At 36.9% G+C, this 19,100-nt stretch overlaps 1 protein-coding gene across 3 annotated transcripts in view; it reads right to left on the minus strand.

Moving 5' to 3' along the window:
• INVS (inversin) overlaps nt 1-19,100 on the minus strand; it is a 145,280-nt gene that overhangs the window by 121,128 nt on the left and 5,052 nt on the right. For all 3 annotated transcript variants that reach the window (XM_027105365.1, XM_027105362.1, XM_027105363.1), the window contains exon 3: nt 10,456-10,622. In XM_027105365.1, coding sequence (XP_026961166.1) covers nt 10,456-10,622 — 167 coding nt within the window. The remainder of the gene's footprint in view (nt 1-10,455; nt 10,623-19,100) is intronic.

A 19,100-nucleotide genomic window follows, 5' to 3' on the forward strand; every position in this document is an offset into this window, starting at 1 on the left:
TTTCCATTTAGTTTTTGATTGGTTTCCATGGGAATCTAGGCGTGTGGGGATCTCTAATCTATTCATGGAAAGCAGATGCTTGAATTTTCATGACAGTAAAAGTGGGGGTCAGTGAAGAGATAAAGATGATTAGAAAATGAATATGGTTGTAGGTAACATGATCATGTTCAAAACAAAATGCTGCAAGCCACGTAGATTTAAAAACAATCTTGCAAGGCAGTTCTACTGTGTTTGAGAGGTATTATATCATAAAGAAAGAAAACACTGGACTTAAAGGCATTAGCTCTGGGTTCAAATTCTGAATCTGGCCCATAAGGAAGAAGCCCTTAGGAGAGCAGTTCTCCTGGGTTCCCTTACCCTGCTGCTCTCTGCTTGAGCGCCCCTTTCCAATAAAGTCTTTCACTTTCTCAAGAAAGGAGAGGAAGGAAGGGAGGGAGGGAGGGAGGGAGAGAGAAAGAAGGAAAGGAAGGAAGGAAGGAAGGAAGGAAGGGAGGGAGGGAGGGAGGGAGGAAGAAAGGAAAAGAAAAAAACCTTTAGGTATTTCTTTGGGGAGCTGACAGGGAAACTGACTGGATCTGAGAGTTGCTCTAAGACAGAAGAACCCGAGGCCTGAGGAAGGAAGCTGCAGAAGAGTAACTTCTCTTTCCGTGGAGCATTATCAGGAGCACTGAGCGGGGAATCCAAAAAAACCGAGGTAATTCCTGACTCTGCAAATGACGAAGTGGCCTTGAAGAACTCAAACTAGACCTCAGTTTACTTCTATAGAAAACAGTTAACATTCTACTATTCTAACTGCTAAGAAGCTACTATGAAATTGAATAATTTTTTTCTTACTAGAACTATGTTACAACTCAAAGCAGTGATTTCAGTGAAGATTTGCTGACATGCTGTTTCTTGTGACTATAAATTTCATCTATGCAGGTGGAAGTACATTAACTATAATTAAAGTATTAAAGAATGGACAGGTTTTTATTTCAATTCTCAGATTTTTTAAAAAATAGACCAATCTGGGTTTTGGTTGGAACACTCATTTGAATGCAAGACCCTAATTATTTGAAACCAGGGTCTAAACTGGAAAGCCAGAGGGCAGGTTTAGATATAGTTTCTAAATACTCAGAAGAGGACAAAACTGATGCTAGTTTGAAAGCCTCAGAAGTTAGAATGTAATGAAGCAAAGATTCTTCAGACTAAGACTCTGTCTGCCTGGAAAAGGTAGCTTAGCTAAGGTTGAAGTCAAATGGGGTAAACTGCAAGGGTTGTCTAACATAGCCCCTCTCAGTCCAGAGATGTCTTGAGAGATCATTAAAATTCCAGAATATTAGGGTTTCATATGCTCAGACTTTCCTACATTTCTAGGTAATGTGGGCACTGCAAACGCCTTTTGGTGCGTTCTTTTAGAAGCACACCAAAATCTAAAACCCCACTTGCTCACTCTTCAGCTATCCTCTGGCAACACAGTTTGTGGCAGAGTGAGCAGCTATTAAATTGGTTTTAAACAGACTGAGTGAATACAGCCACAGAGAAGCCTGGAAGTACCCACTAAATACCCCAGGCCATCTTGCTGCTTGCTCAAGTTTAAGAACCACTGGATTAGAGCACAGACACAAGGCTTCCAGATGGCTCCTGAGGTGAAGGCTGGGGAAACGTGACCTGAGTGCTTAAAAGCCTAAGCCAGAAACAAACAACCCAATCAAAAATGGGCAGGACAACTAAACAGACATTTCTCCAAAGAAGACATACAGATGGCCAAGAGGCACATGAAAACATGCTCAACACTGCTAATTACTGGAGAAATGCAAATCAAAACTACAATGAGATATCACCTCATACCAGTCAGAATGGCCATCATCAAAAAGTTTAAAGGAGCTTCCCTGGTGGCACAGTGGTTAAGAATCCGCCTGCCAATGCAGGAGACACGGGATCAAGCCCTGGTCTGGGAAGATCCCATATGCCGCGAAGCGACTAAGCCCGTGTGCCACTACTACTGAGCCTGTGCTCTAGAGCCTGCAAACCACAACTACTGAGCCCGTGTGCCACAACTACTGAAGCCCATGTGTCTAGAGCCCATGCTCTGCAACAAGAGAAGCCACCTCAGTGAGAAGCCCGCACACCGCAATGAAGAGTAGCCCCCGCTCACCGCAACTAGAGAAAAGCCTGCACGCAGCAACGAAGACCCAATGCAGCCAAAAATAAATAAATAAATAAAATTTTAAAAAGTCTACAAACAATAAATGCTGGAGAGGATGTGGAGAAAAGGGAACCCTCTTACACTGTTGGTGGGAATGTAAATTGGTACAGCCACTATGGAGAACAGTATGGAGGTTCCTTAAGAAATGAAAAATAGAACTACCATATGATCCAGCAATGTCACTCCTGGGCATATATCCGGGGAAGAACATGGTTGGAAAGGATCCATGCACTCCAGTGTTCATTGTAGCACTATTTACAATAGCCAAGACATGGAAGCAACCTAAATGTCCATTGACAGGTGGATGGATAAAGAAGATGTGGTACATATATACAATGGAATATTACTCAGCCATTAAAAAGAATGAAATAATGCCATTTGTAGCAACATGGATGGACCTAGAGATTATCCTACTAAGTGAAGTGAGTCAGACAAAGAAAGATAAATATCATATGATATCACTTATATGCAGAATCTAAAAAAAAATGATACAAATGAACTTATTTACAAAACAGAAACAGACTCACAGACTTAGAGAACAAACTTATGGTTACCGGAGGGAAGGGTGAGGAGGAGGGATAGATTGGGAGTTTGGGATTGACATGTACACACTGCTATATTTAAAACAGATAACCAACAAGGACCTACTACATAGCACAGGAAACTCTTCTCAGTACACTGTAATAACCTAAATGGGAAAAGAATTTGAAAAAGAACAGGTACATGTATATGTATAAGTGAGTCACTTTGCTGTACACCTGAAACTAACACAACATTGTTAATCAGCTATACTCCAATATAAAATAAAAATTTTTTAAAAGTATAGTAATGAATAACAACAACAAAAAGGCCTAGGCCAGGAACCATTCTTGCTTCCATTCTCCTTTTGCCTACCTACAAATAATGGTCACCAAGTTCTGGACATTTTATCATTTTTTATAATAGACTTTTATTGAGGCATAACCTATATATAATAAACTACATAAGTCTCAAGTAAACAGTTTGATAAATTTTTATGTAAGTAACACACAGATCAAGACATAGAACATTTCCAGCATCCCTGAAAGATTCCTCATGCCACTCTTCAGTCACTACCTATCTCTTGGGTAACCACAAATCTGATTTGGGTCACCATATCGTTTTGCCTGTTTTTAAAATTCATATAAATAGCATATATATCTGACTTCTCTCAATAGTATTCCATTGCAGGAATACACCACAATTAATTTACTCATTTGCCTGTTGATAGGCATTTGGACTGTTTGTGTTATTAGAACATTTGCTATTTCAAACAAAGCTGTCATGTATGTTCTCATACATGTCTTTTGGTGGGAAAAAGCACTTATCTCTCTTAGATATGACTGGCGTAGGGGTATGAATTGCAGTGATCGTGTGTGTGTGTGCGTGTGCGCACATATATTTTTAACTTTAGTAGATATATCTGATTTTTCAGAGTGGATGTTACCAATTTACATTCTTACCAAAAATATTTGAGAGTTCCATTTGTTCCATACCCTCACCATCAGTTGCTACTGTCAGACTTTTTCATTTTAGACATTCAAATGGTTGTGTGGCGGTATCTCATTGTGGCTTTAATTTGCATTTCCCTAATTAATGATGATGTTGAGCACCTTTTCATTTGTCTTTTGGGCATTTGGCTATACCTTTGTAAACTAGGGTTACATGTTTCAACATGAATAAATCTCACAAACATAATGTTAAGTCAAAAGAAAAGCAAGTTGGAGAGTAACACACTGTATAATACCATTTACATAAAGATTTTAAACATGCAAAATAATATTATTGTTTCTGGGCATGTAAATATATATAAAGTAAAAGTAGAAAAATACACATGGGAATTGAAACCACAAAAATTAAGATAGACTAAGGTGGCAGAAAAAGAGGGGAATGGGATTTAGAAGATAAAAAACTTCAAGTTTTATTTCATTTTAAAAAATCAGAACTAAAAACTTAAAAAAATTCAGGTTCATCTCTTCTGGATATTAGGTACCTGAGTGTTTTTATATTATTTTCTATTCTTACCTATAAGTTTAAAATAATTAATTCAAAAATAAGACAGAGGGCTTCCCTGGTGGCGCAGTGGTTGAGAGTCCGCTTGCCAATGCAGGGGACACGGGTTCGTGCCCCAGTCCGGGAGGATCCCACATGCCGCGGCGAAGCAGCTAGGCCCGTGAGCCATGGCCGCTGAGCCTGCACGTCCGGAGCCCGTGCTCCGCAACGGGAGAGGCCACAACAGTGAGAGGCTCGTGTACCGCGGAAAAAAAAAAAAAAAAAAGAAGACAGAGAACATTTAGGCATATGCAAAGGCAAAGTGAATGATGAATAATTTATTAAGAGACGAGAACTGAAAGGAGAATTCACTCCATTTCCTCATCCAATGGCTAATTGGACTAGAAGACCCTAAAGGATCTTTCTGTTTCTGATGTCTACTGATTCCTAAAGACTAATTTGATGTTTACACGTGTATTACAGCATGACTAACAGCAATAACATTGATAACTTACACTTCTAGAGGGTATTTTCTCCACCAAGCAGAATGCTTTATATCTAAGAACTCATCATTCCTATATGGTGGGCAGGGAGAGGTATTGTCCCATTTTATAATAAAGAAATTGAGGCATACAAAAATTATATTTGTTGAGAAATTAAGCTCACAGAATGTTATAAAATCCTACTTACAAAATTATGTGTTGGGGTGGATTATGAACAGGAATAAATAATATATAATTTAAACTCCAACAGTTTTGAAGACTATACCATTCATGATAAATTTATCTGATGTTCACATTGATTGATTGATTCCTTCATTTATGTATTCATTAAACAAACATTAACTGAGTCTTTATTAAATGGCAGGAGCTGTGTTAAGACTGGAACTATAAAATCAAATAAGGGACTTCCCTGGTGGCACAGTGGTTAAGAATCCACCTGCCAATCAGGGGACAGGGGTTCGAGCCCTGGTCCGGGAAGATCCTACATGCCACGGAGCAACTAAGCCCGTGTGCCACAACTACTGAGCCTGTGTGCCACAACTACTGAAGCCTGTGCGCCTAGAGCCCATGCTCCACAACAAGAGAAGCCACTGCAATGAGAAGCCCACGTACCACAACAAAGAGTTACCCACGCTTACCACACCTAGAGAAAGCCCGCGCGCAGCAATGAAGATGCAATGCAGTCAAAAATAAAAATAAATAAATAAGTTAGTTAAAAAAAAAAATCAAGTAAGACATGACCTCTGCCTTCAAACAGCAATAGAGGGTGTGAAATATACATAAGTGAAATCCATGGTTAATTGTTAGGTATACGTACTGAGGAGGAATAATGGAATACAGAGTTGAAGGGGACCGGGTAGGGGTTGTTTGGTGTTTAAGTGTTGAGTACGTGTAAGATAAGGAAACCAAATACTGTTAGGTGGTATTAAGTTTTCCAGAAAAGTTTCGGAGGTATTCTACTCTTCTCCTTTACTTTTTATAAGTCATTAACATGGAAACAACATATTTTTAAAACTGAAAATTAATATTTAATTTTCATAGATGAATGAGAATTCTCTCTGTAAACCAAAAAAGAAAAAACAACCCAACCACAACCTGAAGCTTCTTTAATTTTTGTGTTTAACATGATATATTTTTTCAAAGTGGGTAGTCAATCTTCTTGAAGCCAAATTAATAACTTCCTGGAAGATTAAAAATGCGTAACTATTAAAATTTAGTGAGATTGCTAAAGCTTTTTTTTTTTTTTATCCTTATCAACAAATAAATGTATCTGTGGAAGTCAGAGAAATAGTAGCTTCCCAGGAGCAAAACATTTCTAGCAATTAGATATCTTTTGTGAGAAACCCAGAAAAGGCATGACTGATTGCTTTCTTAGATTAAACTGAGGGTACTAAATGAAAAACAAATTAGGTACAGATGTTCAGTATATTGAGATTAATTTTAATCTCATGGGTATCATTTCCTTAGCTGCTTGGACTAACAGCAATTTGTTTCCAGAAAAGTGAATATGTGTCAAAATAACTAAGTCAATCAACACAGTTCAGTAAGTTTTTCCTATATATGTATTTTGAAACTGGATAAATGTTTCTAATAAACAAAATGTCTAGCATTTGTATTCATAATGACTTTCTATATAAGTAACATAAAATGTATTCATTTGTTCAACGAAGACATATCAGACACTGTGTTAGATTCTGGGGGATTCAAAAATAAATAAAACAAGTGTCCTCCTGGAGCTCCAATGTAGTGGGAAAGAGGCAAGTACATACAAGATAGTGGGGCTCTAGTAGAAACACAGACAAAATGCTACGCGAACGTGAATTTTTCTTACTAATCAATCTAAGATGGCATAATATAGTTCACTATCACAAAAAACACAAAACCATAATAAATAATATATGAGAATGGTTGATCTTTGGGTCAGTAATAATAACAATGCTGTTTACATGTTATGGCTGTTGATATTTTATAAAACACTTAGGTATATTAATATCACACATAGGTATACATACCTTACAGTAGATAGACCAACTTTAATTATCACTTAATATCTTTATCTATGGTCTTTGTAAGCAACTTAAGAGTAGGAATCATGTCTTTCATCTTTGCATTCCAAGACCTAGCACAGTGCCTGTTGCACAGTAACAGTTTTAACATATGTTGAATGAATGCATGCATGCACGTATACATGAATATTGATGTTACATAAATAGCACACTTCTGAGTTCACAGACAACAGAATTAAGTGCGATAGACAATACTTTACAAGAATATTTGATATCCAAAATATCAGAGAGGTTCACTAAACAAAGGGATGTGAAGTTTAATAGGGATCGGTACTGACAGTACTTATTTATAGCAGACATATGATTCATTTTTTAATATTCTCTCTAGATGTATAATCATGATACACAATAGACACTTGGCAACTACTTATTGAATGAACAGTTCTACCTCCACAATGTATCTATTGGATCCAACTGTTCCTCTCCATTGGCCTGAACTGTAATAGATTTCTATGTACCTCCATTCTTGTCCTCTTCCAAAGTAGCTTTAGTTGCCATATTTGTCTCCCTAAAATAATTTGATCATGTAACTTCCATTCTTAAATTTCCTAAGCAGCTCCCTAGAATTCAGGACCCTTCATTTAAAAAATGTAATTAAAAAAAAGACATAGGAAGTGCATAGTACAAAAGTCTGGCACTGGCACACAGCAGATACTAAACAGCTAAACATTAATGAGCTAGGTTGTCCTGGGAAAATTAGTTATTCATATGTTTTAAAATGAGAATGGATCCCTACACAAAAATCAATTTGTTATGTATTAAAAGATATAAGTAGAAAAGAAAATATAGGATAACGTAAAAACAATCTCTGCTTAGCTCTGTTTAGTCTACCAGCTGTTGTTTACTGCTAGGTTTCTTAGAGCCTCACCCTATACAAGCAGAGTTTAGGCAACTGCTAATGACTTGCGAGGAATCTGTACTCAGGTTTTTGGCTTCCTTCTCTTCAGGAGTTTGCCCTTCAAGTTCCAGCTACTGCTAACACCAAACTACACCTGGGTTTCCCCAGCTGACTAAGAATCCTGCTTCCTGCTAGGGTTGTATTCTTTTGCTTTCCAATTTAGAAAATGCCTTGAAGGAAAAAGCCAGGATAAATGCGGAGCTAATTTCATGTGCTTTCCCTTCTCTGAATCATCCTGCCTATGCTGACTGCTCCCAGCGCCTTCAAACAATATGTTTTGTTCAGTTTTCAGATGTGTTTGGCAGATGAGCTGTTCTAAAATAGGTGGTCATGGTGAGAACTTATGCCTAGTCATGAAAGTCTCGGGTTGGCTGCTCCTTTTTGTGATTTCTTCTTTTATATCTTTAAATGTTCCATCAATGGTTAATTTATATTGTGTTTCTAATGGTGCCAATATCTGATGTTTTTGATAGAAATCTGTTTATTGTTTCAGCTGACTCTCCTTCATGGTAGATTGATTGCTCATGTGTTTGGTGATCTTTCACTGTGAGATCATGTTTGGTCTGTTTTAATATGGGGGAATCCTGGAAGTTAAAGGTGAAGATATTTTTTCTAAGAGAATTTGTGTTTGTGTCTGCTTAGAGGCAGGGTGGGCTACAGAGCTGGGACATATCATCTCCAACTATTTTTGAAAATTATTTCTAGGTCGTCCACCATCTTATCCCTGCCTGAAGTATACTACCTCTGATTTCTTAATCATGGTGCTTTTGCATGAAGCACAAAACCAAACACAATACCCAGGTTTGATCTGGACAGAGCGGAGTATTAAAGAATGATTATCACCCTTGTTCTAGAAATTCTACTGCTAGTATAGCTTAAAGGTATATTACGGCTTTTGGCAAACATGCAAATACAAACAGGAACACAGAGATGGGGAAACTCATAATTATCAGATAGTTGAAAGAACATGAAACTTGTTACTTATGAAATCAGCTATGTAAACTGTGACACGTAAATCACAGTTCTATTTATTCTTTGACACTAAAGAAATCACTGCTTAAAAAAATAAAGGAGAAACAAAAAGCAAACAGAAGCAATGCACTGCATCTCACAGAGAGACTTAGCAGCTCACATGTCTGGTTGTGCTCTCCCCTTCTCTCAACCTTTTTCACATTATACCTCTACAAAAATGTCATACTGTTGGATCATCAACTTAAATTCTTTTTCTTTCCTCACATGATCCACTTGATGTGCAGTTAGTTTCCCCCAACTTACATTTTTAAAGTTGAGTTTTAAACCTAAGTGAATCACAATGAAAAAATCTAAAGTGTGTCAAATTCTTAGTAGTGGGGCTATTCCCAATCTGAAATGTTTACTTTTTTATGATAACAAGTTAAATAGAGTTACACTTCCTTAGTAAATAATTTTAACAGCTGACAAGCCTAGGTGAAAGGTTTAAATACCTGAGCAGTAGTTAAAACTGAGATTGAAAATGAGAGATTTTTTAAAAAATTACTGTAATGAAAAGCAAATTCAAGAGCAATAACTTTGGAAATAACCTGACAGACCTAACTGATAAGAGCATATAACTAGCATATTCAGAAGTATATCTTAATGTCAGTCTCTTTTTATGCTTTCAACTAATGAAAAGGTATTTTTCTAACCCCTCAATTAATCAGCTATATCTGGTTCACATTTTTTAATGGGAAATAACTCTAATAGTTTCTGCTGGATCTAACTAATTTTCATTGCTTTTTATTCTCAAAATACATAAGTCTAAAATAACAAAGAGAAAAATATCAGGCACTGGAACTATATTTTATAGACCAAAATTTTATGGTGAGAAAAATCATTTTCAGATAAATAAGTTCAAATAAATTTAGAAGCTTCCCATTTTGTTGTTTTTTGATATGTTTAATCCTAAAAAACTGAGCTCTTAACAAGCCTTTAAAAACTTGAAATCATTTATACTAGAAATATAGATTTAGATTTTTAAAAATTTGAAAATACATTTCAGAAAATAAATTTCTTTTATGCTCCCTAATGCCACATAGTTTATGGGCAACTACAACTTTTTATTGTAAAAGTAACATGCATTAAGGAAAACATTTTAAACAATGAAAAGTACCAAAATTCATATATCTTCCCAATATTTAAACTCAACCACTACTGAGATATATATACATTTCATATATATATATTTTGGCCGTACCGCACAGCTTGCAGGACCTTAGTTCCCCAACCAGGGATCGAACCCATGCCCCCTGCAATGGAAGCGTGGAGTCCTAGCCACTGGATCGCCAGCGAATTCCCAAATCCAACCACTATTGACAATTTAGTGTGTGGTGGTTTTCTTTTTTTCTTTGCCTTTTCTCATGCATAAATTGATTTGTAATATAGTTTAATCATATTAATACATTTTATTTTTATTTCCTTTTTCCATTTTATTTTTATTTCCTTTTTCCCAACTTAACTTAACTTATTTTATTTATTTTCCATTTTATTTTTATTTCCTTTTTCCATTTTAATTTTATTTTCTTTTTCCCAACTTAACTTTAGATCAGAAAATAAATTTCATCGCTGGAGGAACTTGGATAAGTGAAAGCAGCCACTGATGGTTATCTGTGCTTACTCTCTGCAGTTTAAAGATTACAGCTTTTAGAGAAAACATATGAAACTACGAGTTATATGCCTGTGATTTCTTTACCATCTGTCCATCTCACAGTTCCATTAATCAATTAACAAATACCACAGAAAAGGTTTACTCTTCACGGTAGTTTTACTTCTCACCTTTTGAGCTGCAAGATGGAGGGCTGTTCTCTGGCTATGGTCAGTTTTATTAACATCTGCTCCTGCCTTCAGGAGAGTATCCGCACAATCCAGTCTGTCAGCCAACACACAATACATAAGTGGTGTTCTCCCAAATTGATCTTCTTTGTCTTTAACGGCAGAATTTCCTAGGAGGATAAGAAACAGATAGTGATATTTGATAATTATTGTTTTTATTACTAATATAACTATGAACTATATTTACTAGCTGTTTCTTATCAAGTACTGTGGTAAATGCATTAAATATATTATCTCATTTTTACTCACCCTATGAGATAGATATTACTGTCCCTATAGTATAGGAAACTGAGACTTAGAGAAGTTAGGTAACTTGTACACATTACAATAACAGTAGGTGGTGAAGCTAAAATTCAAATTGATTGTTGACTTTAAAGGGTATGTTCTTAACAACTCTGTCATACTAAATAACATTTTGAGATGTGAGGTTATTTTTTTCCTCCCTTACTCCTTTTGTGAAAAAATACTTAGTGTAGATCATACACTAGGCATTGTGGTACGTTTTTGAGATCTACAAAAATGAATCATGGTTGGCTTCCTGTTTTAGACAATATGGAGCAAATGCATACTATCATGATCCTCCTGCTACTTAAAACTAAACACCCCAGGCAAAATAAATGAAAGGTGGCGAAAAGAAGGCAAATTGGTTAGGGAACTATGAAACTTCAGGAACAACCTGCTATTGAGTTCCCTGATTTATTTATTTATTTTTTGCCTCCTATATAAAGCCAGCCTGGGTGCTAAAGTAGCTCATCAGAAATAGCAGTGGGCACATACACAAAATTCCCCAAGAAGCCTGCCCTCTCCAGTCAAAATATTGGGAAGGGAGTAGCTCTGCAGGAGTGAACTCTTTTGACTATACTTCTGCTACTCAAAGCACATACGACAGGGCTTCCCTGGTGGTGCAGTGGTTGAGAGTCTGCCTGACGATGCCTGGGACACGGGTTTGTGCCCCAGTCCGGGAAGATCCCACATGCCACGGAGCGGCTGGGCCTGTGAGCCATGGCCGTTGAGCCTGCGCGTCTGGAGCCTGTGCTCCGCAAACGGGAGAGGCCACAACAGTGAGAGGCCCACGTACTGCAAAAAAAAAAAAAAAAAGCACATACAACCAAACAAATTGTACCTCTTTTCCTCTCCAATGGATATTGCAGAGACTGTGGGGAGGAGCCCTATGAAGCATTGTGCCCTGAATTAGGCAAAGGATGGCAACAAGGTGGTATCTTACCCCTTCCCAACTAGAGAGTGGGGAAAGGTTATGGAGAGGAGGAAGCTAGAGAAAGCAATTCTTTAAATCAGTGCATGATGCCATGGATAACTGAGCAGCCCATATGTGAAACTGACCAGAGTCAAAATAGCAAAAGCTTTGAGAATGGTACTCTTGGTGGGATACTTCCTAGGTTCTAAATTGGCCTGGGTAGCACAAAAATGGGGCAGACCAGAAAATAACTCACAAGAGCTCTCAAAGCTAACTTGACATTTGAACCACAGTCTACAAAATTGGACCAAAATGTTCATTCTAAACCTAAACAGATTGTCAGTGTACTAAAATAGGAGGTTTAAAGTAGGATCCAGAGTCTCATAAGATAATACACAAAGTGTCCAAGATATAATCCAAAATTACTAGACAAACCAAACACCAGGAAAATATTAAACAAGAAAACACAATCAGCAGGCACCAAAACTGTGATGATACAGATATTAGAATTATCTGACAAAGATTTTAAAGCAATGGTCATAAAAATGCTCTGACGAGCAACTATGAATGCTCTTGAAACAAATGGAAAAATCCAAAGTCTCAGCAAAGAGAGAAAATATAAAGATGAACCCAGTGAAAAATTTAGAATAATAAATGTTTAAAAATAAGTAAAAACCAGACTTCCCTGGTAGCACAGTGGTTAAGAATCTGCCTGCCAATGCAGGAGACACAGGTTCAAGCCCTGGTCCGGGAAGATCCCACATGATGCGGAACAACTAAGCCCATATGCCACAACTACTGAGCCTGTGCTCTAGAGCCCGTGAGCCACAACTACGGAGCCTGAACACTGCAACTACTGAGCCTGTGCACCACAACTACTGAAACTCACATGCCCAGAGCCCGTGCTCCACAACAAGAGAAGCCACTGCAATAAGAAGCCCGTGCACCGCAATGAAGAGTAGCCCCCACTTGCTGTAACTAAGCCTGCACACAGCAAAAGACCCAATGCAGTCAAAAAAAAAAAAAAAAAAAAAAAAAAGGAAAAAACCAAATAAAATAACCAAAATAAAAATCTCACCTAATAGGCACAATAGTGTAATGGAAATGACAGAGGAAAGAATCACTGAACTTGATGACAGACCAATAGAAATTATTCAGTCTGAACAACAGATAGAAAAGATAGAAACAAAAAGAATCAACAGAGTCTCAGGGCTCTGTGGGATAATAACAAAGTTTCTACCATTTATATCGTCAGAGTCCCAGAAAGAGAGGAAAAAGAATGAAGGGCTGAAAACATATTTGAAGGAATAATGGTTAGAAATGTCCCACATTTGGTGAAAGACACAAACCTACAAATTTAAGAAGTTGAACAAAGCTCAAACAAAATAAACCCAAAGAAATCCATACTGAGTCAATCAAAATCAAATTTCTAGAAACTAAATTCAAATTACAGTGTATTTCTCATAAGAAACTATGGAGGCCATAAGGCAATAGCACAACATTTTTCAAGTGTTGCTGGGAGGGGGAAGAACTGTCAACCCAGAATTTTATATCTAGTGCTTGCATAGGGTCAGGGGTAGGGAGAAAAGAGGAGTGTTTGAGGGGTCATAGCTAAAGGGTACAGGGTTTTTTTGGGGGCTAATGAAATAAAATCAATTATGCTGATGTTTGTACAACACAACTCTGTGAATATACAAAAACTACTAAATTGCACACTTTAAATTGGTGAATTGTATGGTATGTTGGTATGGTGAATCTCAATAAAGCTGTTACAAAACACTCCGCTACATACACATTAAAATGGACCATTAAAAACATTTAAGAAATGTTAAATCCAGTGAGATTCTTCCTTGGAAGCTTGAGTAAAGGAGAGGATTTAGGACCTGTGGTCACAAGAACAAATGTGATAAATGGAGGCAATCATCACACATTGGGACAATCCTAACTGATTAGGTTTCTCAGGGCCAAAGTGGAGTCAGAACCACAGGGATAATAGGTCACTCTACCTCCCAAGACACTGGTTGCTCCACTCTTACCAAGTCGGCTGTAAGATACAGGGAAACTTCAAGCCTTCTCTTCAATCCCTGACATACTTTGCTTTTGTGTAACGGGTATTTATACTTTCCAACAGATTTAATTGGGTTATGTCACCACCATCCAGTATGTTGTGCCTATAAGGAAAATTTCTGCATCTGAGGTAGCTGGAAGCATGTATCCCCTAGTCATAATTAGAAAAAGCAGCACTTACTCTCACCTGGGTCCTGTTTTGAGTTGCTTTTAGGGGGATAGTGGTTCTATGGCTAGTTTCTGAGTGGTGAGTGTCCCATTAAGTTCTGAGCTTCCTGAACGAGAGTAACTGAGAAAGGCCTGCTTCTTTATCTAGCTACCCTACTCCCTTCCTTCATTTCCTCAGTTAACAACATTCAGCCAATACCTGTCCAGTCTCCACCATAGCTTATTTTGATGAATGAATTAAATGATTTATCGTTTGTGTCTGGTAACTGCAACATGTTATACACATGTGGGGCTTATGATGTAAACTAATATTCACTGGATGGCAGTGCATTTAAATTTGCATTCCTGCCAGGAACAGCTAATATAGGATGCAGCTGGCTAGTGTGCTGTGTTGTTTTAATTGTTCTGGCAACTGTGGAGGTAGCCTCTAATCCATGACCAACGGGGGTTGGCATTCTGCTTGTGCTCAGTCTGAACATAGATCAGAAAGCTGAGGTGGAACCATGATTGCTCTGCTGCATTCGGTTATTTTAAGGCTAGTTGAAGCAGAAGAGTCTGTATGTATGTGTAGAAACCAGAGCTCCAGCTCTAGCAGTTAGAGGAATAACTGTCACTTGTAGTGACAGTTGTGACACTCTACACAATAGCTATGGTGCCATACTGTCCAACACAAGTAAATCCAGCATTCTCTACTGATATCTTATTTGTCTGTTCTAAAATGTTACCTTTGTGTGGCATCAAAGATGCATTTATCTGTTTTCATCTACTTCTTCACACCTTTCATATTGTCACCATCATCTGTGGTCATTTAAAAATATCTGCTTATTGTAATAGAGGCAACACGTGAACAATGGAAAGAAGATAGGATTCATAATCCAATGACTTGGTTTGAGTTTCAACCTTGCAGTTATTAACTATGCAACTAAACTGCTTAACTTCTGAGTCTCAGTGTCCTAATTTAAAATGAGAATAATAATAATAACATGGGACATATTATATTTTGAGGGTACTTGAGATTTTAGAAAATATTTTTGCACATCTCATTATCATTGTTGAGGTATCTTAAATATCATTTACACTCATTGCTACTTTGAAATTATCATAGTTGTTAGATCTGCCACTAGATCTTGCTATTTACTGCGTTAAAAAAATGACTGCAAGTATATTGCTACATCATAATTTGAAAATACTTTGATAACTGTATTTCAATACAGTTGATTTTCTTTGGATTCTTATTATATTATATTTAAGCTCTTAAAATATATATTTCTGAGAAGGGGTCCATGAAGTTCACCAGATTGCCAAAAGGGCTCATAGCACAAAAAAAATTCAGAAAAGTTCCAACTAGATAACCATGAATTTCATCTGTCAAGGTTTAGACCTAATCATCTTTCTTGTCTTTCTCATTCTCTATGTACTCATACATACGAATGTGCATGTATACTAGACATATCTACCCACACATGGAGGTCCCATATGTTAGTAGTTAAAAGCACGGGCTTTACAATCAGTCTTGCAGGCTTCAATCTCAGTTCTGTTACTTATTAGACAAGTTACTCAATCTGTCTGCATCTCAGTTTCCTGACCTATGAAATGAGGGAAATGAGAGTACCCCAAACTCTTTGTGGTGTCTTCCTATTAAATGAGTTCATAAGTTACAAAATGCTTAACACAGTGCTTGTATAACATAACTTTATGAATCTTGGCTCATTTTATTGCTATTATTAGTATGGATGCATATGCATGTAAGTATATTTGTAAATACATGTATATAAGCAAGCATTTATAAAACATTCAATGACCCTAACCCTCAGTGACAGGGTTGAAGTAAAGGAAGAAGGAACCTGAAATAATGTCACTGCTCTACCACTTACGAGGCTCCTTGCCACACCCAACTACTGTGTTGGGAGATGTTATAAACAAAGAGAGACAATGATTCAGAGAGATTTATATTAGTGTAGAACGTGGACAGGCCAACAAAAGTTGTAGTAGAATCAGAAATGGTGCTGCGTGGTCACTTCACCACTGCAAATGCCCCAAACACTGTTAGCAGTAATGCCAGGAACCATCATTACACAGTGAATATTTACAGGTTATTTTGTTTGGTTTTCACAAAGAAAGCAGCATCATTTTTTTTCTTAGCATTTAGAGCTTTTTCATTTTGAGACATTTCTGAAACTATGTAAGATTGGATTCTTTTACAGGAAATCCAACCTGATATAATAATAGTAATAAGGTTCTATTTATTGTCTACAATGTGTCAGGTGCGATGCTAGATATTTTACAGTCATTATCTAATTTAACTGTCCCACAGGCAAAGTGTTATAATCTATAGTTTACAGATGAGGAAACTGAGGGCTCAAAAAGATTAAGTGGTTCAAGCCAAGGTAATATAACTGATAAATGACAAAGCCAGAATTCAAGACTCAGGTTTATCTGACTCTAAATCTATAACCTTTCTACTACATTAGTATTAAAATGAATCTACTAGAATATATTATCAACGATGTCTCTGGTATTCAATTAAATTACTTGAGATGGATATTACAAGAAAAATCTACTTATATATAAATGATAGTCATAGCATGTAAGGATTTTACTATGTATGTTTATGTTTTTAGGGCCCAGGACTGAGCCCTAATTCATCTGAATCTAGGATGTAATGAGTTATGTTAAAACATTAATCCATCATATTACACTAAACACTAAGAATTGCTACTAAAATGATGTCTCATTCAGGGAAAGCCTCTTCACTCCTCCTCCTGAACAATGGGCAGCACAGAAAGTGTTCGATTTAATTAGTTGTGTATGTAGAAAGAGATGCTCATCTGTTTCCATGGAGTCAAACACATCACGACATCCTTCTCCATGGAAACGGAGAAGGGAAAACAGAAAATGCTCAAGTGAATGAATTCACTGAGCAATTGGTGAGCAAAGATTGAAGAAAAAATATATCTCATTTGTAGTACTATGTGACTAGTTTAGAAAAGAGAAATAGCATATATTTAGAGATAGTCACTCTCGTGCTATATAAAAGAAGGTACAAGATGCATTGAAATTTAAGATGTACCTTAATACTAAAAAAAACCACATTATTTGATAGGAATATACAAATGTTAGGAAATACCACAGAGCAAAGGTATTATTGTCTTCGCACGGAAGACAAAAATGGCAGAATTCTTAAAAGGTGAACAATGTTACAGCTCAAAGTCAGTTAATGAATAAGGGGTTCCTTAGACAAGATGACAGAAAACATAGGGGACCAATTTATAAATACATTTATCAGCTCTGTACTCGTTTCACATCATGATTGCTTCTTTGTTTCTAAGGAATTTTTTCTTTGGGGATATAAAATTATAGGAATATTTCAAGTTTTATTATGTAACACATTAATTTATATGATTGAGCCTGTATAAGTGTTTTGAATTTACAACATACTGCACACTTTGTTCCCTTTGAAGATTATATTTCATGTTAAAATAATAAAAGATTTATTTAAGATATGTTTTCTTGAGGAATTCTGACTTAAATAAATTTTTTTTCCAATGGAATTTAGTCCTAACTTGTCTCTCAGTTCAATTCAACTCAATTCAGATTTAATCTCAGCCCTCTAGATGATTATAGACTTCTTGGGAGGAAAGATACTTAAAGAATGATTATAATATTTATTTACTCCTTCAACAAATATTTCTCATGTGGCTACTATGTGCCAAGCACTGTGCTGGATTTTGTGTATATAATGATGAACTAAACAGACCTAGTCTATACTCATGGAGGCTCTTAGCTTACAGAGGAGAGAGACATTAAAATAGTCATACATATACACACAGAATTACAATCTTGAGATAAATTCTGTGAAGGAAAACTGCAGAGTTCCAAGACAGGACACGATGAACAGATTTCACTGAGAATGGATGGGCAGAGCAGGCCTCTTTGAATAAGTGACCTTAATGCTGAGATATGAAGAATGAGTAAGGGTCAGTCAGACAGAGAATGGGGAGAATAGTATTTCAGGCAAAAGCCCTGAGATGGAAAAGGGCTTACAGATTTGGGAAATGAAAATAAAGCAGGTTTTTCTAGGAAGAGAGTGGTGAAATGTGAGGTTGGAGAGGGAAAGAGGTACAGGTACACTTTCAAATTTTATTCCAGGTACAATGGGAAGCAATTAAAGAGTTTTGAGCATGAAAGTGACATAACTGAGTACACAATTTTTAGTACAAGTAAACATGGAACATTTAGCCAAAAAAGTCCAGAAAAGGCAAAGCTAAACTATAGTGTTTAAGATATATAACTAGGTGGTAAAACTACAATATAATTATTACCGTAAACGTCAAGACAGCAAATTAGTCCAAGGGGGAGGGAAGGATGCAGTGGGGTTTCTGGGGGAACAGTGTTCTGTTCTTTGACCTAGTGATGATTACATGGATGTTTGATTTATATTTATTTGTTAAACTGAACATTTATGTTCTATGGACTTCACTATATGTATATTTCAAAATAAGAAAGCATGTTTTATTTTCTTTCAGAAAAATATGGATTGAGATAAATAAGTGGGGATAATAGGTGCAGGTGGCTCAAGAAGCTTGGTTTTGGTGACAGAGGGTGATAATTGTCCCCATAGCCATTCTCTCATTCTTCTTTTTGGGAACTGAACACCCTGCGTTTTAGCTGGGCATGATGCCATCCAGGGAGAGAGATTTTTTTTTAGCTTCTTTTGTCCTAGGTGTAGCTCTAAGTCCACCCATTTCCAGAATGACAAATTGCTATTCTGCACTCTCTCCTTCCCGCTTCCTGCTGGCTGGGCTGTGACTACAGTGGAAGAATCTGCCTTTGACCCAGAGATGGAAGCCACATGTTGAGAATGGCAAAGCTAAGCCCTAGCAGCATCCCTGGACGATTTTATGAAGCAGAGATGCTTATCCACCCTAGGCTGCCCACTTACCTTTGTACTGTTATGAGAATGAAACATACCTCTATCTTATTTAAGTCACTGTTATGGCAGTTTAGCCCATGTACTGATACACTTACACAAAGGAAAGTTGAGCGATATGGTAATACCTTGAGGGGGATGAAGGAACAGAGAAGGGATTTTTAAATAATGGAGACAATAGAGCATGTTTAAATGTTGATAAAAGAATATAGAAGAAAAGGTTGATGA

Source organism: Aethalodelphis obliquidens, unplaced genomic scaffold, assembly GCF_003676395.1.
Source record: "Aethalodelphis obliquidens isolate GAN/ISIS:26980383/991018 unplaced genomic scaffold, ASM367639v1 scaffold7, whole genome shotgun sequence".
In the NCBI taxonomy this organism is placed as follows: Eukaryota; Metazoa; Chordata; class Mammalia; order Artiodactyla; family Delphinidae; genus Aethalodelphis; species Aethalodelphis obliquidens.